We start from the raw sequence: 23,661 nt of genomic DNA on the forward strand, positions 1-23,661 counted from the left end.
TGGATTAGATTTCAGAGGGGATATTTGAGAGGTGGGGCCTGTATGTATTTAAGCTTCTGTTTGGTTGTAAGTAAAGGAAAGTGAAATCACTCTTAAAATTAAAAGGAAATGTTTTGTAATGTTGTAAAACTTATCTAAAACTCTCACTATATTTGGTAAATATTTCAGAGATATTTCAAAAATATTTTATAAATGTTTTATGTGCAATGATTGGTCAAGATTCACTATACTGACTGTTTTCACAGATTAACGATTTTGACGATTGTATTTGTATTTTTCTTACCCGAAAATCTTCTATGCTATGTTGTTAAAGTGGATGAACTTAAATGTAATGTTTTCTATCATGCAAGGGTTAACATGTTATTCCTAAGTCTTGCTACAGTTGTTGTTAATTAATTTTATGTACTAAATAAATAATACTAAACTTTAGTAGAATTAGAGAGGTTAGACTCACCCTATGCAATCCCAATGGAAACACCCTATAAGGTCACACTACCTAGCGAGCACACTCAATATGGGAGATCGTTAGATGGCATTCTATATATACATAGGTAGAAAAGAGAGAGAGAGAGAGAGAGAGAGAGAGACTTCACTAATAGCAACGATTTTAGGGTTTGAGAATCCTCCAAAATCATGGCAGTCTCTCTCCTCTCTCTTCAGGTTTTGAGAGTTAGGGTTTATAAAACCCTAATTCGGGAAGAACATCTTTGTTGCATTGATCACCATTGCCTGTGCAGAGTAGTAAGTTCAAGTGATGCAATCCTTCGGGGAAATTGCATGTTATGGGTTTTGATGTAATCCTAAACCAAAATTTTGTGTATTTGATCAAACTTGTATTGCACGTTTCATGGTATAGCGAGTCAACATTTTTGTCGAACATTCCCACCATCAACAAGTAGAACTTGAGCACAAATACAAGGAGAAGCATTGGAGTTACCTCAACTCATAAAAGAAAGGGCGAGAGAGAGGAACAAGGGCCATAGTAAGGCATTCTGTTTTTGCTTTAGGTATAAGAGAGACCCTGGTTTTTGAACTTGGAATGTAATTAAAGGGGCGTGGGAACTCTAAGGCCACAATAGTGCTTAAGGACGAGTGTGCCTTAATGTGGGTTATGGATATGGTATCAATATTTGGTTATATCCATGGATCCCTCGTTTTATGTATAAATATTGCCTACCAATGTGGTAAGAATATATCATGTTAACAGTACCAGATCTCAGTACCTCTAATAATGGGTGGAACCTTCTTCAACTCCTTGTTTCCCAACATTGTGGTCAAGTCAATATTACAAATCAAACTCTTCATCTCATCTAGGTCCGGATAGCTTGGCTCTACAGGTAGATCATGAACCAAATTGTTTAGCCACATCTGCAACCTTGGTTAATATTGACCCTTATTGCACCTTTTCTGGACTTGTTAACTCCAGCAATGATAGCTCCTGAACATTATTGATTAAGGTTTACTAAGAGGGTGACAGATACGCATAGGGGGTTAGCTCAATTGGCAAGGACTAACACCTCACAATGAAAAGGTAAGTAAAACTTGCATGGTAAAACTAGCTTGGGAAGTAACTACTATCTGGAAAAGATTAAAAAGCATTGAACACGCTCGACCAAATTCCGTCCATCAGCTTAATTGACCGAGTAGAGATGTTTGTGCCGCTGTCATGTATACATGACCATAAGTAACCACTTAAATTTTAAAATCTATGATAGACACACCAAACTCTAAAAACCACACTGAATTTTAAGGCACAAAGAATATACAGATGAAGACTTTATACATTAAGATGTCAAATGAAATGTACAGATTTTAGCAGTCATCACAAGAAAAGATAATTGTGTAGTAGTACAAATTGCCAATGACCTATGAGGTTCACTGAGTATCCCAAATGGACTCCTATGACAAATTCTGTAACGTGTTACACTAAAAACTCCAAATTCTCCCATCGATCAAGCAGGTAATGGCTCCTCCATGACTGTAAGTAAAAGATTTAGAGTCAAACTTCTACCATAATTGCAAATTCATCTATAAGCATACATTCCCATGAGTTTGTGTTTGTGACACAGAACTGGACGTGGACGTTCTAGGAATCCTTTTTGGAATATGAGACGCCTCTGTATGGGTCACAGCTGGGATATCCGTCATGCCAAAAATCAGCCAGATCATCACAACCATGTTCTTTTACTTATTTATTGGATTCTGAAAGATGGAATTTAAAAAGTTTCACATGTAAACTTCAAATGAGACCACTAAGGACATCTGATCTAGCTGACTTCTGGCCCAGGCGATGATTGGAGTAAAAACACTCATTGATAGGCCCCATTCCTAATATGAGACATACGGCAAATGGAGGGGTCAAGGACTCAAGGATCAGAAATTACCTTTTCTTCTTGTAGATACTGCTGTAGAAGCATCATCCCCGACATCTGAAACACCCTCAGGAGCAACAGGGGCTTTGGTTGGCACATCTGGGAGCACCAAGTCCTCCTCGATGTCACTAGCCTCAGCTGTTTGAGGCTTTGCTTCTGGTCTCTGTAAATGAGCTGCTTGTTCTTGAGATGGCACTGAAGGAACAGGAACTTCTGGTAGATCTTGAATAGAGAGCTACAAATTTTGAGGGAAGGGGGAAGATCCGAAGAGTTTCTATCAGATAACTAGTAATGAGTTTTGTAGCCAAATTTTCATGTAGTCAAAACAGAATAAATTATTGTTCTGGAAAAGCGCACATCTCCCATTGGCACATTAATATCAATATAACTATCATCTGAATTGGTATATATTGAACATGTTGGCATGTAATTTGCTAATCTGTATGTATTATATACAAGATCATATCGCCTTTTAGCCCAACCTAGATTTAACAGACCCCACATTTAAAGAAAAAGCCAGCAAGTGAGGCCACAAGGGCAGAGCAAGACATGTCCATAAGGATGGATAAGAACTCATCATAACAACCCAGCCCATTAAAATCCAACCAAAATTTAGTCACTGACTTCCTCATACTTGAGGAGGCAATGTCAAGCTGCAGGACTAGTCTATACTAGAAATTAATGAAAACATCCGAATGTAACAGTGTGACAAGCAAAAAGTAGAAGAAAATCTATGGTAAAAAAAAAAACTGAAGAATTGGTTGATTCTAGCATAGGATCATTGCACTGTAAATGATGCAGATTCATCACCGAAATGGGCTTGTTTTATTAGGAATAAGTCTAAGGTTGGGTTCTACACATGTTGAGCCTTTGGTCCATTGGGTTTTTAATGTAATGGGCCACTTTTATGGGCCTAAAACATGGGTAGTAAGTTTGCATACATGATTTCTTTTATTAGGACTTAGTTTATTTTTAAGTTGTTTTGGATTAATTCAATTGAAACAGTTCTATGTGGTTCAATTTAAGTTGCAAGTAATTGTTACCAAGTGTTTTGTATATTTAAAAAAAAACTCTACACAAAATTGATGTCTTCTCTAAATTTTTTATTGGTGTGAGTAGAGTCTAGGTACACTATCATGCATGGCATCATGGCTGAAGAGGTCCAACTGCCGACTGTGGACGGTGACTCTATGAGGAATTCTGAACTTTTCTCTGCTTCTTCCAGTGGCTCCTGTGATGGCTGACTGTGCGACCCAATAGGTAACATCTTCTTCTTTGTTTCGGCCTTGGGTCTCTTTGTTGCAGTGACAACTATGGATTGGACAGCATAAAAGCAAGCCTAATGTAGGAACTTACCGACTTAATAGGCTGTCAGGAGCCCAAGGCATGCCTAAGTGATATTCTCTGTCACAGACATGCCTAGGACATGGGGGAATGTTGTAAAATGCCTCAGACTTTTGCTATCTTTCCACATTAAAAGGCTCTCCAAACATTTTTCCTGCATATATCCCCCCCCCATCATTAATCACATCTAGTTGATAATTAACAACACATGCAATCCGGTTTTCTTTTTATCTCCCTCAACCCCTTCCAACAAAAGAAAAATCCAATAACGACGAAACAACCTTCGGTAATCTTCTCTTTCCACAGAAACAACCTTCAGTAATTGAGCCTATAACCTTGATTTTTCTCTTATGAAATTTTGAATTTTATGATGGTCACGAAAAAAAAAAAAAAAGGTATTTGGGAAATGTAGAGATATATATACTGGGAAATGTTAAGTTATATACTTGGAAAATGTTGAGATATATATTCTGCTATTCACAGACATTGCTAAAAATTCTATTTTTCATCTTCACAACCATGTCTCATGGAAAGTCCACAGCTTTTCCCTGATAGTATTCTAAATTAAATCATAAAGCTTGATTCAGTAAATTAAAAATTGCATCTAATACTATACTGGATATTTCTATTATTATAATATTACAGAGATCCAAATCTCCAGAATGTGACTTTGGGATTATATACCGGCCAAGCTCCTATGAGCTCAGCCTGCTCTGGTAACTAGGGTTGCCTAGGTATTTTATCAAGTAGCACCAAAGGAGAACAGCGGTCCTGGCAAGATAAAATCACTTTAAGATGGCTCTCATTGCAATGCGGGATGTTCATTGTCAAACAAAGCATGAAGACACATAGCTCAGTTATTTTATTGGTTTACCAAAACATACCTCAGTTTCCAAGTTCTCAAATTCTGCTAAGACTTCTTCTTCATCTTCAGCTGATAGTTTTTCCCCTAATATTGCATTGATTTCCTTCAATAACAGAAAGAAGATATATGCCCAGTTGTAAAAATTATAAAGAGCACAACTTAAAGAGTATAAATAGATAAGCAAAAAAAGAGCTCTGATGGCAAATATAATTCTAACTTCAACTGTAATCAACTAATCATACTATGATAGTATCAGTCAATAGAAAAAAGTACAAATATAGTAGTACGAAAAGGGGGGAAAAAAAGAAGAAGAACAATGGATAAGAATAAAAATCAATAAACTCTAGCAGGATCAAAGATTCAATAACATAGAAAAAAAGGATATAGGGATCTGTAATTACATAAAATACCGACCAAATTCTCTTACATCAATCACCCACATTTGAATAAAGGGGAAAAAGGACGTCAATCTAGGCTCAGTAAGTCACATATAATGAATCAAGAAACATGCAAGGCAGACACTAGAAACTTCACATATGATCCTCACAGAAATAGACCTTCCCAGTGGCAACATATTTGCAACATAAGAAAACGAAATTGCCCAGAAACTGAAAAAAAGGAACACAAATATGTGGCCAGAAACAATTCTTTCCTTGCCCTACATACATTGACCAGTCAAATGATGTAATTAAAAAATGATCACTATAGCAATAATCATGCTTCTTGTAATGCCATGTTCCCTTTGAATCTCTTTGCAGGGTATGATTTTGTGGATGAGGTCACACACTGTGATGGCTCGTGAACTATTGGTCATATGCAATGATTTGTTGCACTTCCTCCTCACAGAGTCGGTGAGCAAACATGTCTTCTAACTCTGTATCTCCTGCATAAATCTTCTCAACAAATGTTTCTTTTCATACCATATTTTTGTGTGATCACACTCCAGAGCTTACTTCTTTTATTACATTAAAAATCTAAGATTTGATAAATTCTGATCTGACTAACCGACACCATTTGGGATAAGGCTGAGTGGTTGTTGTTGTATATATTCTGATCTGACACCAACAGTTTGACGAATCATTTACTTGCTCAAACCGTATGGTGCATGATATAATATACAAACCAAAAAGGCAAGAGCACACAACTGAATCTTTCTTGGCAGCAAACTGAGCAAAAGTTAATACCCCTTTCCCTTTTGAGAGTTAACTCATAAAATGTTTCATTTGGGAACTATTCAAATATATGTCAGGTGTAAATAATGCAGTAAGCAACGATTGAAGCATTGAGCTAATCTACATTTCCTAACGAATTTCTGGCTTACTAGGGGTTGCCAAGTTCAGAAGTCCATGTCTGTGTTAACACACGATAGTTGTGCCCATGTCCAGAGAGCACAGATCATGCCTCTAAATAGTCCATTATAGTGTTAAAAAAGACAAATACAGGAGAAAAACTTGGAAATTCTATTACCTAAAATATTTCATGATTTGGTGGGCAAAAGTTGAGAATATCAAGAGTTGGAAATATATTGTACTCCGCATCAATAAGAATGACCATCAAATACAAGCTTCTGGTGTATCGTAGGTTTGGGGAGGAGAGAGAGAGGTTCAAGCAATCTACTGCAAGTGCCCACTTTCGGCTCTTGGAAGCTCATTTTCTTCTAGGAGCTATATACCATACACCATAACAAAAACACTAATTTACTGTTTCAATATTGAGATTCAGTGTCAACTACCAAACTCAAGTCAGATCCCTATTTTGCCTTCATTTCTTTCTCTATTGCCCTTAGTTCTTGGATAGCCTAATCTCAAAAGGCAACAAAGGTACAGAAATCCAAGTTTAATTATTATGGTTTCTAGATTTTGTTTTTCAAAGCAGTGAAATCAATAGTTCATGTATGGAAGCATTTAGACAATAAATCCTTCTTGATCAATCCAACATGGCTGTTACTTCTAAATTTCGTTTCACACATACGAAAGATAAAAGAAAATTAGTGGTACCCCACTCTCTGTGCCTTGTTTGTATCTCTCAGGTCCTGACGAAGGAAAATGGTTAAAAATAGATAAACTAAAGATGTGATATGCATAATTTACTCCATTTTTATAATCTTAAAACCCAGAACTAAACATCACAATTCCAACAAAATTTTAGAATCACCTATTCAATAGCTTCAGTCTACATCTACACATCTGTTATCATGCCAAAACTATTTTCCTCAAGTATAGGTCAAAAGTACAACATTTTCACTCCCAAGGCACTGCATTTACGATTGGATTGAATATAAAAACAATGATGGTGCAAAAGTAGTACCATCAGCACAACAACAATATCATACAATAGATGCTCTTGCCATAAGCTTCTGTCAGAAGAGTAAGGAATTCAACAGAAGGCACATACTCAATCTAAACAAGATGATTCTTTAGTAAAACACAAGTAAGCATTCATTTTAACAATTACTCATGTAATCAGAAAAATGAATGAAAAAACCTTCTAGACTTATACTAGAAACAATAGATGGAACAAGGATTGGGGGTTCATGAACATATGAGATGGGAAACCCGAGGATTTGACATGAATGAAACTCACATCTTGGTAAGCTTTTGCTTCAGCTGAATCATCCATTAGCTTTTGAACATCCTCCAAATTGATCTCACTCTGTATAGATTTAATAGCACTTGTACCAGCCTTCAAGCTTTCAAATACAGCCTTCTGCTTGCTTGCCAATTCAATGTCTGCCAACTACCACAAATTGTATACAGAGGCACTCGGAAGTTATATTTAAACTGTAAAACTCCTTAAGATAGACAGAAAATGGCGGAGAGTATTAAAATAAGCATACCACATTAAAAAGTTAGCCACTGTTTATTTTTGAAAATGGAAGCATAACTGGACGAATTACTTACTTGTTGTTCCACATTAATCAACCAGTTGTCGACTTGCTTCAATAATTCTTCCTGGGCCTTCTTCTTCTTTAATGCAAGCAAGGCCCTGTCTTTCTTCTTTTCACGAATCAAGTCCCTTGCAGCTTGCTTCTCGGCTTCTATAACAGCATCAAGCTGAAAGTGTCCATAAGAAAAATAAACAGTAAATGAAATTAAACAACAAGAAACAATTAAGATTTCATTGAATCTGTCCAGAGACTCCCTTAGAAGAATGTGCAAGAAGCAGTTATGAAATGCATAAACTTTGCATTTACAATTATACTCTGAGACACTAAACCTACTCTACTGCTTAACCATGTTAAGTTGTCTTCACAAAAAAAGATAAAAGAATTCTTTTTCCCAACTTTGTGATTGAACCAAGTTCTTTGTGAATGAACTTACAACAAAACAAAAAGGAAACTTTGACAAAATTATCACTACAAGCTATACATGTTATAAACCAAGAGGGAAATACACACACAAAAAAAAAGAAAGTTTCACTTCAAAATGAAACCAGCATGCTGTTAAGGGGTAATGAATAGTTAAGCCTGCCAAGGTTATCGCTGTTGCACTGCCTGGCTGGGAGCCTTTCACCATCTTAATAAATTTCTTTGGTTCCAATAAAAGGTATTATTGCAAAAGAAAACTCCCAAAGCTTCTAAATTGCAATATAACATGGCATCAAATCAGCAATAAATTGATGAACAAAATTTCAACATGTAGAACAAGGTTCATTTAGGGGGTTGGAGTATTACACAAATATAATCCTATATTGAGTTTAGTTTTATGTGGTTGTCCGATAGAGTATAATTAGAGAAGACTTGTCATACACTTTAGACTCTTAAGTTGCTTATTAAATGTCAGGCCAACGAGACAGGTGAATAAATGTGCGTTGCACTTTAAACTGGAAGTTATAAAATAATCTAAATTAGGAAGCAAATTTTCTTAAGAGTAGTTCTTTGCATGTGGTTCAGTCATTCATCATTTGAGTTGATCAATGAGGCTGATCCCCTGAAACAGATCAATTCTTTTCCATTTTACTGACAGACTTTTAATGGTGTCCAACAGGGGTGGGGGAGGGCGGGATCCTATTATACGTAAAGAATCCAAAGGCATCAATGTCCGAGAGCACAGAGAAACCTGATTGTCTTTGCTAGGGAAATGCTCTCTGATAACCAGACATGTATATTTGTGTATATTTGTGTATCTTGTAGAGCTTACCTTTTGTATAATCCTTTTGGACTGTGGACTGTGGACTGTGAACTGTAAATGTTTCTTATTTACACATATCAATGAAAGAGACTCTGGTTGCCTATCCCCCCACCCCCATCCCCCAAAAAAAAATCCCTTTTACCAATAATATGCATTCAGGTAACTGAAACGAAAACCTTTTACTGAACAACAGGAGCAAAATGACTCAAGATTCAAATACCCAACGTTGGAGCAAGCCCAAAAACAACAGTATGTTGCAAACTTACTCGGGCTATCTTCAGTAGCGACTCAACTTTCCTGAAACACAACCACATTGACAGTTCCCTTCAGTCAGCTAACTTAACTGCCGAACTACGGATACATAAACAATTACTGCCATTTATTTTTAAATAAACCCTCGAATTTTCATCCCTACGACTTCGTATAATTACTTCTACATTCGATTTTCATAACCTCGGCTTTTCGACGAAAATCAAAACGCCTAGTTACAATTCAAACCATGATCAGCATATTCAAACAGAGCAACTCAAAGTTAAAATTCTCAATTACATATACATGTAAAAAAAAAAAAAATCGAATTCAACACAAACAAGCAAAGAATCTTCCATTATCCAACCTGTTGCTGGTATTGCGCAAGCTTCCGTCGCTGGGTTTTGAGAGAAAGAATGGCTCGATCGACATCGGTGACCTTCGGTTTCTTAACGAATAAATTGCCCATCTCTCAATAACCTCTCAGACGACTTCTCCTTGTGCCGGAACCAAAATGATCTTCTTCAAAACCCTAGTAAAAATTGAGTTCCGCCATGTCCACAGTCCACGTTCTTCTCTCTGACCGGACTGTTCTGTTTTCTAATTTTCGGTCTTCCGCCGAGCCGTTGAAGTTCCAATCAACGTCAACAACCTTGGACTGCGATCACAACAAACATATAGAAATGTGAGATAGTTTCCTATTCTACAGCTAAACTGTATATCCTTTTTCTGAAAGCCGTTAGATTCGAATCTTTGTTGAATATTAATATACAAAACCATCGGATTGAAACATTTATCTTAGAAAAAGAGGTGGTCCGAAATCAGAAGAAGATAAGGAAAATCAAAGGGTAGTTGATGAACTTAACAAATATATTTTTAGGGTAAATTATAGGTCACTCCTTGGTTTTCCAACAAAACTCAGATCACCCTTTGATTTTTTTAAAAACTAAAATCACCACTCTATAACAGTGTTAGTCTGCTGTTAATTATTGGTGTGAAAGGAATATTTTATTTTTATATTAAAACATTAAAATTAAATTTACATTTCTACCTTTCTTTCATCTTCAATATTGGTCAAGGATAGTTTATAAATTTAAATTTATTTAACTAGCTAACATCATCACTTAAACAGCATAAAACTAACGGTAGAGACTAATTTAAGGATAGTGGAACTGGCACACTTGCACTTGGAGCAACGGGCTAACCAAGTCGAAAAGAATTTGCTACAAGCTTATATAGGGTTCACTGGGCAGCAAAAATGAACACACAAATGAGGGGTAAGTAGGGTACGGTGTCATTTGGGCACAAGAGCCAGAATCTCCGTAAAAATTGGAATCGATTCACCCAATAGCTTATTGGGTTGATTATGGATCTACCGATAAATTATTGGTCAAATTTAGGATTAGGTGATTAAGTTATTGGTCTCGACTAGTTAGCAGCATTCTTTTTCCCTAATATTAAACAGAGATTTACCATTTATATCCTCAGCTTCAGCCTAGCAGGATACCTCATGTAATTAGAACCATTGGCTGCATTGGCTTAGGGGCCATGCTGCCAATCAACCTTCTCTAATAAATAAATTAGGAAAAAATAAATAAAAATAAAAAAAGAGGAGAAAGAACTCTAATTGGTCTTGTAGGTATTGTAGGTAGAGTATATTCTACGTTTGTGGTCTTCTTACTATTAGATTAGGATTAACCATTTAAGGTCATTGATATAATTAAGGGAATAAAACAAAATCAATTCAATTAAATAATTAAGCAATTTGTAAATGAAATTTACTTGTCCAGGTAACCGATTGGTTTACCATAAAAACTATTTAATCATGCCAAGATTCTCTCTCATGAAATTAAGACAATAAAAATAAATCAATTGAACTAAACAAGGTAGGCCATAAAAAATCCTCTCCCTCTCTCTCTCTATTCTCCACGTCTCTTGTACAGATAATAGCTGGTTTTTTTTATTATTATTATAAGGTAGCTAGCTATATCTTCCTGCAAGGTAAAGGTGCTTGGTGACGAGAAAGCTATTGGATATGAAGCAGCTCAGGGAGCTTACGAAGCGAACGACGAGCATGATAAGAACTTGTCTATTAAAAGGGATTTCTCAGACTTTGATCTTCAAGCTCGCGAATCTAGAAGAGATACAGCTAGCTATCTTATACAAAAAAAAAAAGCAATTATTTGTACAAGAGCCGTGGAGAAGAAAGAGAGAGGGGGGGAGAGGAATTTTTTATTGCCTACCTTGTTTAGTTCAATTGATTTCTTTGTGCCTTGATTTTATGAGAGAGAATCTTTACATGATTAAATAGTTTTTATGGTAAACCAACCGGTTACCTGTACAAGTAAATTTCATTTATGAATTATTTAATTAATTTGGTTTTGTTTTAATAAGAAAACCGCAGCATAGAATATACTCTACCTACAAGCCAAGTAGAATTCTTTCTCCCAACAAAATAACCCCGAAGACCTGGAAAAAAAAAAAAGGATTTTGCAAAATAAAAGGGAAATTTTTGTGTACCTCCTTAAGAATTGTCTTACTTATGAGGTTTGAAAATTTTCACATACCTCCGTTGCTTTTCAAATTAATTAACAAAAACACCTTGCTTACCTGTACATGTACATGTTAAATGTTAAAATTGTGTTTTAATTGACCAAAATGCCATCATCTTCCCCAAAATTGTTTAGGGTTTGGAAAAACTTGTAACTTATCTTCCCCAAATCAACAAGTTTCCAAAAAAAAACTGTTCTCACTTTCACCGAATTCCATATATGATAGAATGGAAAGCAGTGGAGACGCTAAGGATACTCAAAACTACCTCGACCGCGTCATAAAAATAGAAGAAACGCAAACAATGGAAACATAAATCATTCCCATGTTAAAAAGCTAAACGGTCGGATGAAAAAACACATCGAGATGTCGTTCTGCAACTACCAAGGGTTCAAGGTGCTGGTCAAGAATTATCTAGACCTGGATTCTCACTCTCGATAAGAAAGAGGGAGGCGAAGAACAAATTCAACTCCAATTGACAGAGAAGTATTTCAAATGAAGTCTGCTAGACTTGAAACTGTAGGGTAAGATTATGCACTAAAAAATCTCTTAGAAACATTCAACAATAGGCCAATAGATTAGGGAGGAAAAAAAAAAAGAAGGATAAAAATTACCTATAACTGAACCAGGCATAAGTTAGGTAGGTTTTCAATTGATCAGTAACTCCCAGTAGAGTGGACATCTAGGAATGAAATTCCAGGGCTTGAATTACCCAAAGGTGTATGGCCTATGCTCCAAATTTGAGTAAGATCATAAAATGATTGTTAGAGTTATATTCAAATATGGTCTATTCAAATCTGATTGTTAGAAAAATCCATTTGTGTTGGATTTACGTTGCGTTTCTTCGACAAGGCTTCATTAGCTAATTACTCGCGAGGGCTTTTAGGGTTGGCTTTGGAGAGTTACTTGGCTTCCAACCACCAGTCTGGGGGGGACCTATATCCCCTGAGGTTCACTGACTGGTACGATTGTGCGGTTCCTCTCATGGGGGGATTGAAATAACCATTCCAACCCCTGACTGAACACACTGCCCAGGTGGGCTCCACCCTCTTTTATTAGATGCACTAGGAACCGTACTGGGCAGGAAACCGTAGGTGAAAAAAATTATAGTCTGGGGTGCCCCCTCTGGCATTGTCCAGGGTGGCTAGAGGCCCAGGGCAGTCATCCTCGAACTCGGGCATCTTTTTTCAAGGAGACGGGAACCCTCAGATCCCATTTGTTTTTTTCTTTTTCAAACCCTATAAGATTTGGGGAAGATGAGGGCAATTTTAACGTTCAACGTATATAGTTAACGAACTGAATGTTTTTGTTAAATAATCTGAAAAGGAGGGGTTGTGTGTAAAAATTTCCAAATCTTACCGGTAAAAGAGTAATTAATACAAACCTCATGGAGGTACATGAAATTTTCCAAAAAAAAAACGGAGACTGGGGATTTTAGGAGTCTGACTCTGTGAGTCTCTGACCCGAAGGGAGAAGAGAGTCAGAGACGAAAAAGGATTCGTGAACGGTTAAGCCTGACAAGTTCTTAGTATCCCGCGCAGACCCGTAGGCTGTCAACACCAAGAACCGAAGCTGCACTTCTCTCTCTCTCTGTTTATAACTACAGTAGTTCCTTTCTTTCCATCTTAATTATGCTTTGTTTTCTGCAACACGCATCCTACTTGGCCCTAAAAAATTTCCTTTGAATCATTATTATGTATTGGTATTTGAGTATTTCATCTTCACCTGCTTCAATGTCGCTATCCCTACATTCGATTTGAATGCCCTAGGCACCATGGAGGAGGAGAAGGTCGGAAGCGGGAGTTGTTCTTCCAGGGTGGTCTCGTCTTCGTCTTTCCCCGCTGCAACGACGGCCACCACGAGTGCTGCTCCCTCTTCATCGGTTGCTTCTACGTCGAAGGATGGGCGTGGGTTCTTCGTGGAGCTCAATCCGGGTGATACCACCATCGTGTCTTGGAAGAAGCTGCTTAAGGATGCCAACAAGGCGAATAGATCTCCTGCTGCTCCGCCTGATGCTCCTTCCGGCGCTCACCCGGCGCTTGAGTCTCGTATTGCTCCGGTATGGTTTCAGACATTCGATTTTGATTGTTTCTGTTGTTAATTATTGCTTGGTTTTAAATTATTGGCGGAGGGACTACGTAAACTGCATTGTGTTGATTTTCGGTATTTCAATGGTCGGTATGGTGGTGGGTTTCAGTGGTTTTATCGACAGTACTTTTAATTCCGTGGAGGTTCATGCCCCTTACGATTGGGGTCAGATTGTACTTGTTTCTCTCAATTGGCTGCTTTATCTTTTAGTTCGATTTTCAGTTTGTAGGTGTTCTGTTGTAGTGAATTTCGAGGGTGGGGTTTTGTTGAAGAGAGCTGAGACTGGGTTGATTGTAGGGCTGAAGTGAAGAGATTACTCTTGGATGTCCATGTGAAATAAGAAATTGTGAACATTGCTTAAACAGAATCTTCAAGATTGTTACCCCAGGTCCCCAACACCGATCTGTCACTGTTCCTCCAATGTAAATTAGTTGATGAAAATTGAAAGAAACCATAGTTAAATCCATTCCTTTTGCAGAACCCAGAAGCCACAATTTATCTTTCGTTCTTTTGCAGTTTCCAGATATGGTGTTCAGGTAATGTTACCTGAGTTCTGCAGTTTGATATTAAGCTAGAAGGGTAATCCCTTAAATGGGGGGCAAAAGGAAAATCAGAAAATAATTGCAACGAAATCGTCGGTCAAGAGAAGAACACTTAATAATCAAATGATACATATACTTTAAAAGCGACTTGAATGGGATTTTCCATTCCGTAAAACATGAAACCTCATCAGTTCCGATAGCAAGGGAACCAATTAACCTGTTAGCTAATTTTTCAATATAGGAGAATATAAAGGGTGACCTTATTCTGAATCTATTTTTAGTGATATGCAGGAATACTAAATTCTTTCTACGACCGTGACCCCACCTATTCGTAATGCACTAATGCTATCTGACCTTATAAAAGTGAGGCTTTTGATAATTCTTAGGCTTTGGAGTGGCGAAAGGAAAGCTTGGAATTTTTCTTTTAAGGCTTGATGTGGGAAAGTGCTCTTGATACGTACATGCCCAAAGTGCAGTGGGAACTGGAAAGTGTGAGGATGTGGTAGCAAAAGTGCGAGGGTGCCATAGTGAAATATTTCCTCTAGTGATGTGGACTGAAGCTTCACTGAATTAAAAATGAAGGATGGAGAACAATAGAAGTACCTCCTATATATGAGTTTGGACTTTAAGTTTAGATCTCTCCAATTAAGTTAGAATTCCCTTTTCTTAAAGCATATTTGTAACTGTTAGAATAATAACCATGGGAGTATTTTGAGCAAGGGTAGAATTGTAATTAGGGCTGTGACACTGTGAACAGTGTTGGATCAGTTCTGTAATTTTTCCCTCCCCTCTTCTATTATAAATAAAGGGGCTTGGATGTTCATTAAAACATCCAAGCATTGAGCTCTATTCTTTCCTGTTAACATGGTATCAGAGAAGGTTTGAGTGTGGGTTCAAATCCCTCTTCTTTTTCTCCCATCTTTCTGTTTCTCCTCCTTTTTTTCTCTGGTTTCTTCCAGTATTACAGGGCAGCACTAATGAGGTGATCCATGGATCTAGTTGCTGCCCCTCAATACCTCATTCATTGATGACCTAATTCAAGATCGATAGCAGCTGTGCCTCTTCCTACCTGCGATTTTGAAGCTTCACCTTAGGGACTGCTTCCTTCTCTATCAGTGAGGATCAATTCTTTTTTCTTATAAGATGAAGAACAACAGGGATTTCTTGGACAAGCTACTATTTTCCAGCCTCTTCCCTTCATCGATATCAGCTAAATTTTTGGGTTTTTTTCAAAACCCTGACAAGATCGATCTAGGGTTTCTAGGCTTCTGTTGCTGCTGATTTTTGGAGGAGTGTTTCACCATCAACTAAGGAGCACTCGATCTGTTTCTTGGCCGCATCAGCTTTCTTTTTTTGGTTCTCTTTCACCTGGACAGCTTCTTGCGATTTGGTTTTTCTCCCCAAACCCTGTCAAGATCGATATCACTCTCCTCTCATCATCTGCAGCCACTTTTTGGAGGAGTGTCTCCTATTACCAGCAAGAGCAATCGATCCCTGTTTGGGCTGGTTCCCACGGTTGAGTGTGAAGATATTGTTATTTTTTTTGGCTTGGTTCTCTTCTATTGTGCCCTAATGTCTAACGATACTTCTACTGTTACTTATGGCCTTGATGGTAATGCAGAACCGGGTTAGAATAACCCTAATTGGGTTGCTTAAGGGCCCACCCAAGAAGAGAAGCACTCAAATCCAAAATTGAATGGCAAACTAGTAGATAAATCAAGATTTATAAAGAATAATGGCAGAACTGTAATTAATTTGAAATTGTAAAGGAGTGGCAGAACTGTAATTAATGAGAATTTTATGATGTTGTATTATTACAACAAGGCTGCCATTAGCATTGGTCACAATCCAGTTCAACATGATCGTACCAAGGATGCGGAGGTATAGACATTTCATCAAAGAGAAGCTGGAAGAAGGACCGATCTGTGTTCCTTTTGTGAAGTCTACTAATCAGATGGCTGATGTGTTCACTAAAGGGTTGAGTGGGAAAGTCTTTCATCCTATTTTAGTCAAGTTGGGAATATTTGATATTTATGCTCCAACTTGAGAGGGAGTGTTAGAATAATAACCGTGGGAGTATTTTGAGCAAGGGTAGAATTGTAATTGGGGTTGTGACACTGTTCATGTAAACAGTGACAGCAAACAGTGACAGTGAACAGTGTTGGGTCAATTATGTAATTTTCTCTCCCCTCTTCTATTATAAATAAAGGGATTTGGATGTTCATTTACACATCCAAGCATCGAGCTCTATTCTTTCCTGTTAACAGTAACACATAGACTTTTTTTTTAATAATAAAAAAAACCTCAAAGCAAGCTCCTAAGCATTGGAATTGAAGGATTGTGCATATTCTTATTCTTAGAATATGGTTCTCATTTCATTTGGGTTATGGCAATTTTCTAGATGATGGGTTATGAAGATGAGGTAAGGAAGTTTCCCTTGTATTTTAGCCCATGTTCTTTAGTCTGGGGTTTTGGCCCTGTTTTTTCGATTTTGCTGATCAGTTGGAGTGTGCTATTCATTGTTTGGCAGTCATTTCATATATGAACTCTTATTTACTGTCTTCTGCTTTTTGCTCATAATAAAATTTGTTACTTGTAAAAGAAAAAGAAGCAGTTGCAGTTGTTGGAAGAAGTAATAAAATCGAGAAGGGAAAAGCGTATGACTGTAACTAGATATTTCTAGATTATATTATGTGGAATGTGGTTTAAGATGAAAAGCTAAAAATGGCTGGAATCATTTTACTTGTTGGTTCTGTTTTCTATAATCATAAATGGTATCCATCGTGGTATCTTTCTGAGCTCGAGGGGTTTATGGCAATGGAATACACTATTGCCTTTTAATTTTGTTCATTTTGATCATGAGGCCTTGGAAGGATGATTACTAGAGCTGCGGAGGAAGGTCTTCTGGAAGGTTTTCTATGACTGAACCAGGGTCCATATTTCACCTTTAATCTGCAAATGATGCATTCATGTTTTATGGAGTGCTCGGCTTTTGTGATGTACTTTTGATTTTTTAAGGCTGTTTGGGGCTTTGGTTTCATTTCTCCTGGATACTGTGTATGTGATGGTTAAGGGGATAAGCTTGGCAGAATTGCCTTTTTGCCTGCCCTATAGGTTGGGAAAATGCTCCTTGGTTTGCCTTGGACTTACTCTCCTTGCATCTTATAAATTGGAGTTCTTAGGAGCCAATGATAAAAAGAAGGAAGAGAGAAGATGGATTTTAGGAAAGCTTGGTAATCTTTAAACGGGTAAGCTTATTCCAAAAGAGTCGGCAGTTGCAAGCATCCTCACTTATTTTTCATCTTTATCCAATTCCATCTCGATGGCAAATAAAATTTGAGAATATTCTACTGGACTCCCTTTTAAAGCAAGGGTAAAGTTGCGTACATTATGACCCTCCCCAGAACCCGCGGTGGCGGGAGCCTCGTGCACTGGGTACGCCCTTTTACTCCCTTTGAAAAGGATAGATCTACTGATGCGATCTGAAAATTCAGATTAGGGATCTCAGATGCAAGCAGGCCCAATAATCAAATCTGTGATCAGATCTGAGATAAAGAAGCAACTGCGTTGTTAAGGGAAGAAATCAGATTGATGAAATGATGTAGATAAGTCACCTAAACGGATTATTTTATTGAAAATAAGCTTTGGGTTGGGTTATATATGTATTGGGACTTTGAAACCATGGTTTTACCTTGTAATTGGCCAATTTAATGAGCCTAAAATATGGGTAGAAAGTAGGAAAACGGGCTAGTCAATTTAGGATACGTTATTAGTTAAGGATTGGATTAGGCCTTTCCTTTTTCGTATCTAAGTCTATTTTTAAGTCTTCTATATAAGTTTGTAAAGGAGGCCAGCATTGTACATGAATTTGATTAATGAAATATTGGCTTGAGCCTTTGTGAAAATCTTGAGATAGGATGGGTGAGATGCCCAGGCTGAGATAGCCAACCCCACCTTCCCATTCCCTTCCCCCATCCCTTTCCATTGGTTCTTGATTCCAAACCTTAATTTCTGTTAAATTGAGTTCAAGAGTGCTACAAGCTTCTGGGAGTATATCATTCAATCACAGCTCCAATGGCTTCAACAAGTTATTAATTTTGTGGGATTCTTTCTTTTGGTTCTCTTTTGAGATCTCATCATTCTTCTCCAACCAATTTTGAGATCCCATTGCTCTCTTTCTTGTTCTTTGGAAATTTTTATCATTTGAGTTCCCATTGTTCTCTTGGTTTCCTCATACGATTTCTTGTTTATTGGAGGGTTTTCTATTTGATCTTGCCTGGGATGACCTATTCAGGGTCTTGTCTTACATTATTGAAGGGGAGGGAAGATAGATGAGATCAATCTTCTTTGGAGGAAGAAGAGAGAAGAAGAGGACAAAAGAGAAGAGAAGAAATCAGGTTTGGGATACCAATCCCGTATGCATTGCTCAACAGCACCAAAACTCTTAGAAAAAACTCATATTCTTTGCTCAAATCATCTCTAACTGATAGGGGATATATTACATATATATAGACCTTCTAAAATTCCTAATTTGACTCATAAAAGGACTCCTAATCACTCTAATACACTCAATAAAGTAAATAAACTCAAAACAGAATTCTATCTAGCTATTAAGTATCCTAATCAAACTCAAACACTCAATTTACCTACTAATCCCATGCGCTGACATTATCCCCACTTTATGGGCTTTTATATTAGGTCCATTACATCAATAAACCCAAAAATAAGAATCCTAAGGTCTATAGAACCCAACTATGGGCCAAAATAAAGTCTTCTGAGGCTCAATTCACCCAATTGTTCAATCTTAACTGCATCATCTACTCATCGAAGTCTTATCTAGTGTATTGGTCTTCGATATGACAATTCTGGAGACATGGTGTTCTTAGGCTTAGGATGGTCTTTCCAGAACTGAAGAAATTCAAGAAATTTCTTGTTGTGTGGGTCTACTTAAGGTTGCATCTTGAAATTCAAATGTATCCCTTCAGTTTGAGCCATTTTAGTTATTTTATTGGCCCCTTTTAGGCAAGTGGAGAAGTCATCACTGTTCACACACTAGGGGAAATTCTGTTACCATTATTTCTTATTTCATATATCGTATAACTTTTTCTATTTCGTAGATACATGTAAATTTCTGTACTGGGTTTGATCTTCTTCCCTCAACCCTAGACTCGTCGACGTTAGTCAACTATGTACCTTTAGCTGTTAGTCAGATCTGGGTTTTGGGGTTCCTTCCTTCTGTCTCTTCTCAAACAGCTAAATGAAAGACTTCCTCAGTCTACCCCTGACGTATGATATGCAATACTCTACTCTGATCTTCTGGGCTCTTTCTTCGGCTTTCGAGTAGTAGGGTGTTTCAACATCAAGAGGAATCCGGATTTGAGCTACTGGAAACAATTAGTGTGAATCAAGAAAACATTATTCACTTTATCTTATTGAAAAATAAAAGAAAATGACATTTTGAAACTTAAGATAGCTTTTGCCATGTTGCATACACAGAAGTGTGCATCATCGACCTCTAATATGTTGCATACTTCACTTTTATGTGTGTGTGTGTTTGCACGCTACATTATGTCGACATGCTCTTGTTTGTGTTTTTGCATGTTCAGTGGAATATTTCGACATTAGGGTCCAACTACATTGTATTGCCATCATTTAAAAATTTTATATCGTCCTCTAATATTTTGCATACTTCACTTTTATGTGTGTGTGTGTTTGCATACTACATTATGTCGACATGCTCTTGTTTGTGTTTTTGCATGTTCAGTTGAGTATTTCGACATTAGGGTCCAACTACATTGTATTGCCATCATTTAAAAATTTTATATGCTCGGACTACGCAAGAATTTGTCGATATTTCCGATTGAATCTTCTTGTTTCTGAATCTTCCATAGGAAAAAATTGCTATTCCCTTCCTCCACAAAGAAAGGTTTATTCCAAGTCACAACATAAGTGCCACCAATTTTTCAATATCTTTGTTTGACTTTGATTCCAATTCCAGAACAAGACAAGTTTAAATATTATTTATATAATATACGATTTATATATATCAAATCCCGGCTTTGCTTCAATGTCATTTTTTTCTTCTTTGTTCTTTTTATTGTCTAAATATTCAGGAGCTAAGACCATTCCAATGCCCCCTTTCGCCATGCATAAACTGAACCTACAATTAGGATTTAGGATAAGCACGAAAGTTAAAGCTTTTATAAATACAGATAGACCCAATACATCAAAACTCATCGCCATGGATAAAGAAAAATGTTTCAACATAAAAAACAACAAAATGAGTTTAATTGCAATTCAATTAAGGAAACAAAGAGTAATTACTGGATTACAAAGTATCCATTGCTCGAATTCGAATTTGATCTCCATCCATACCTCACAAGCAGCAGCTAGAGCTAGTTCAGGGCTCCATTTCCTAGCCTTAACGATAATTTCATTACCTTCGCGAGCAAGATCATGTCCCTCATTACAAGCTTGTACACACGCTTCTAGGGCTACTCGATTAGCTACGACACCCGTTGCATTTCCCCAAGGGTGTCCTAAAGTTCCTCCACCAAACTGTAGTACGGAATCATTCATTTCAGGCATGGATGATTATCATAAGAGATTCCCAACATATCATAAGATATCCGTTCTTGAAAATCCACACTTTTCCAAATCTAGAAAACAGACAGAATTCTATGATTTCTCCTTGAGGCAAAAACTTTACATCTACCCAAAATGCATCTTCCTCTTCAAGACCACGAAAAGGGACTTTTGGAACACCGATAGGCATTAAATGAAAGAAAAGGGGGTTGAGTGTTATACTTCACTTTGATGTGGAAACGTAAGAATGCATTGTCTTCATAATATTGCCATTTTATTTTATCCATAAATTGGAAAGTTCGTAGAGGAAGACAGAATGAAGAAAGGAAATTCTTATGAATGGGTTATCATAATTTCCAGTATGAATACTGCGTCCAAGATGAAACTTGTGATTGGTAGTAAAACATCAATTCTTCTATGGAGGCCCAATTCTATCTTTATAGATTTTTTAAGATACCTTCTTACGAAGTTTTGTTATAGCTTCAAAAACTGCCTCTGGTTTAGGTGGGCAGCTCGGCAAATAGACATACCAGCCTTCCCTGACTCATTGTCTTGTCTTAAAACCAGGCCTTAGCGGTGCCCGGGGGTGAAAGTCGTAAGCCCCAGCCTAAAGCGTACCTCATCTAACGCTGTTGGCTTCCCCAAACCTTGAGATGGTGCGTTTCGATGGTAGCTTATTTATTCCTTCTTCTCCGGGCATGCTTACACTTCTTTCCAATGTGTAATTGATATTACACAAAGTCGGAGTTAGAAAGGGAGGTAGGTTTTCAAGGCGGTGGGACGATTCCTTCTGCGCCCAGGCCCAGTACTAAAATCAATCCTGAAAGACGGAAGGAGGGGGACAGAGCTTGAGGAAGAGGTAGGAGGAAATCAAAAAGGCAGGTGGAGCCATAAGAGATAGGCAGGCAATTAGGTAAGCGAACATTCCGGTAGCAGGCCTTCCGTTTGATCTCTTTCTTTAGCTCCCCCTGATAGAGCTCCGCTATTAACTAAGTTAGGAGAGTAGCGTTTCGTATATGACTTGTTTAGCTTTCCTAAATATAGTACACAGGAATTAGCTTATTGACTCCCCGAACAGTACTGAAGTTGTAACAAGGTAGCCGTACTGGAAGGTGCAGCTGGATCACCTCCTTTTCAGGGAGAGCTAATACTTGTTGGGTATTTTGGTTTGACACTACTTCACACCCAAAAAGAAGTGAGCTACGTCTGAGCTAAGCTTGGAGATAGAAGTCTTCATGTGACATGTATGTATGGCTAACCCAATAACAAAAGTTTCATAAAGGGATTGGAGCAGGCTACCATGAAACAAAAGATCGTCTTTCTAAAGAGATTCGATTCCATTTCAGTTGGAAAATGCAGTCGGATAATTCCGAGTCAACAGATTCATTGAACAACTCTAGAGTAAAGTAATAATAATAATAAGAACTGTATCATGTAACTTCATTCACAAATGAAACTCTCCTTGAATCACTATGAACAAATTTAAACTCGAAAATGATCTTTCTGATTCTCGAAGAATGAGGGGCAAAGGGTTTGATCGAGAAAGATCTCTTGTTCTTAATATGAGATCATGATTGGATCCGCATATGTTTGGTTAACAATCAGAAATCGTTGAGACTATCAAAAATGAAAGAATTGACAAAGGTGGTCCTTGCTGATTCACACGGGATTCCACGTCCCCCATGCTACTTGGGTCAGACTGTAAGCTAGTTATGCTTTCGGCTACTAGACTCTCGCCATCTAGGGTGGTACTCCACCGCTTCGCCTAGCGGCACGACGCTTGTATTGCTCTCCCACAACCCCGTTTGAATGTGTATTCTCCATTAACAAATCTAGTGTTTCGCTAAGATTTCGAACAGCTGTCCCAAATTCAAGTTGATTATGTTTCGTTTCCTTGGAAAAAGATGATCAAACAATTCCCAATCATGGTCCTTGCGGATCGGATCATCCGTATAGGATACAAAAAGAAACTACTGCCTTCATTTTGTAAATACATGGATATATGCAGATTATAGTAAAGTAATTTTATGCTCATGTGACAACCAATTTAAAGCATAAGCTGGATCAATTTTATCAGAGAAATCTTCATCATTGCATGAATTATGTAATTTATGAGCAAATATATATGTGTATATGCCATATCTTCACATGGGTCTGTGTTTTCATGAATAAGATGCTAGTTTTAGCTTGTTTTTTTAATTTATATATTGTCATTTATGCATGTCGCTTCCTACATTGGTTCAGAAGATTCTTTTGGTTAAACTCTTCAATGATTTTCATAATTGTGCTTCAATTTTGTAAAGGCTCAACCTGTGGAAGATGACGTGAAGGATGCTCCTCCTTCAAATCGTTTTAGTGCTGTGATTGAGAAAATTGAACGCCTCTACGTGGTATGTATTAATGCCTTTTGGTCTTTTATCTTGCTTTGAAGTTTACACAATTATTATGATCTTGATTGATGTATGTGGTGGAGTTTGTGATTGCTTCTTTTCCCAAATCGTATTATTTTGGAGCCTGGTTTGTGACTCTAACAACTTATTGTTTTCAGGGTAAGCAAAGCAGTGATGAGGAAGAACTTGATAACGTTCCTGATGATGATCAATATGACACAGAAGATTCTTTTATAGATGATGCTGAGCTGGTTGGTATCATGATTCTTATTTTTCTGTGGATCTCTGTGTGGCATGGTTGTTAAGGGGACTCAGTAGTTAGCTTCAAATTAGTTAATTGAGTGGGGAAAATCTTTGCATTGAGATTCTGAGTTTTGCACTTGACTGTCTCTAGATTAGCTTTTAATTTTCTTCTGTATTAGAAGCAAAGGTAATAGTCCTTTGTGGCTGTGGCTTTTTTTTGTGTGTGTGTGTGTGTGTGGGGGGGGGTGTTCAATCCTTTACAGGCTGAATTAACTTATTGATGTGTGTGAAAGGTTGAGTTTT

General features: G+C 37.4%; 2 protein-coding genes across 4 annotated transcripts in view; one reads left to right on the forward strand and one right to left on the reverse strand.

Annotated features, from left to right (window-relative positions):
• Positions 1-1,761: 1,761 nt before the first annotated feature.
• On the reverse strand, positions 1,762-9,615 carry LOC122660327 (vacuolar protein sorting-associated protein 20 homolog 2-like). The gene is made up of 6 exons (XM_043855586.1): positions 9,328-9,615; positions 7,482-7,634; positions 7,165-7,317; positions 4,601-4,684; positions 2,385-2,607; positions 1,762-1,978 (listed from the first exon to the last, which is right to left on the reverse strand). The coding sequence occupies exons 1-6, from the start codon at positions 9,427-9,429 to the stop codon at positions 1,953-1,955; spliced, it is 741 nt and encodes a 246-aa protein (XP_043711521.1). The 5' UTR covers positions 9,430-9,615; the 3' UTR covers positions 1,762-1,952.
• A 3,480-nt stretch (positions 9,616-13,095) lies between these two features.
• The window catches only part of LOC122671604 (ubinuclein-1-like), a 50,109-nt gene continuing 39,543 nt past the window's right edge, over positions 13,096-23,661 (forward strand). For 2 of the 3 annotated variants that reach the window (XM_043868924.1, XM_043868941.1), the window contains exons 1-3: positions 13,097-13,569; positions 23,029-23,115; positions 23,274-23,366. In XM_043868924.1, coding sequence (XP_043724859.1) covers positions 13,285-13,569; positions 23,029-23,115; positions 23,274-23,366 — 465 coding nt within the window. In that variant the 5' untranslated portion in view covers positions 13,097-13,284. Of the gene's footprint in view, positions 13,570-23,028; positions 23,116-23,273; positions 23,367-23,661 lie in introns of all 3 variants that reach the window. The other variant, XM_043868932.1, reaches the window with a different exon arrangement.

The sequence above is a fragment of the Telopea speciosissima genome, chromosome 1 (genome assembly GCF_018873765.1).
Source record: "Telopea speciosissima isolate NSW1024214 ecotype Mountain lineage chromosome 1, Tspe_v1, whole genome shotgun sequence".
In the NCBI taxonomy this organism is placed as follows: Eukaryota; Viridiplantae; Streptophyta; class Magnoliopsida; order Proteales; family Proteaceae; genus Telopea; species Telopea speciosissima.

Bases quoted from the DNA above. Each gene is read 5' to 3' on its own strand.
- LOC122660327 (XM_043855586.1), bottom strand. From the start codon at position 9,429: ATGGGCAATTTATTCGTTAAGAAACCGAAGGTCACCGATGTCGATCGA. The intron at 7,635-9,327 runs GTTGGATAATGG...GGACACTTTCAG, and splicing joins TTGCGCAATACCAGCAACAG to CTTGATGCTGTTATAGAAGC. The intron at 2,608-4,600 runs GTATGTTTTGGT...CAAAATTTGTAG, and splicing joins TTGAGAACTTGGAAACTGAG to CTCTCTATTCAAGATCTACC.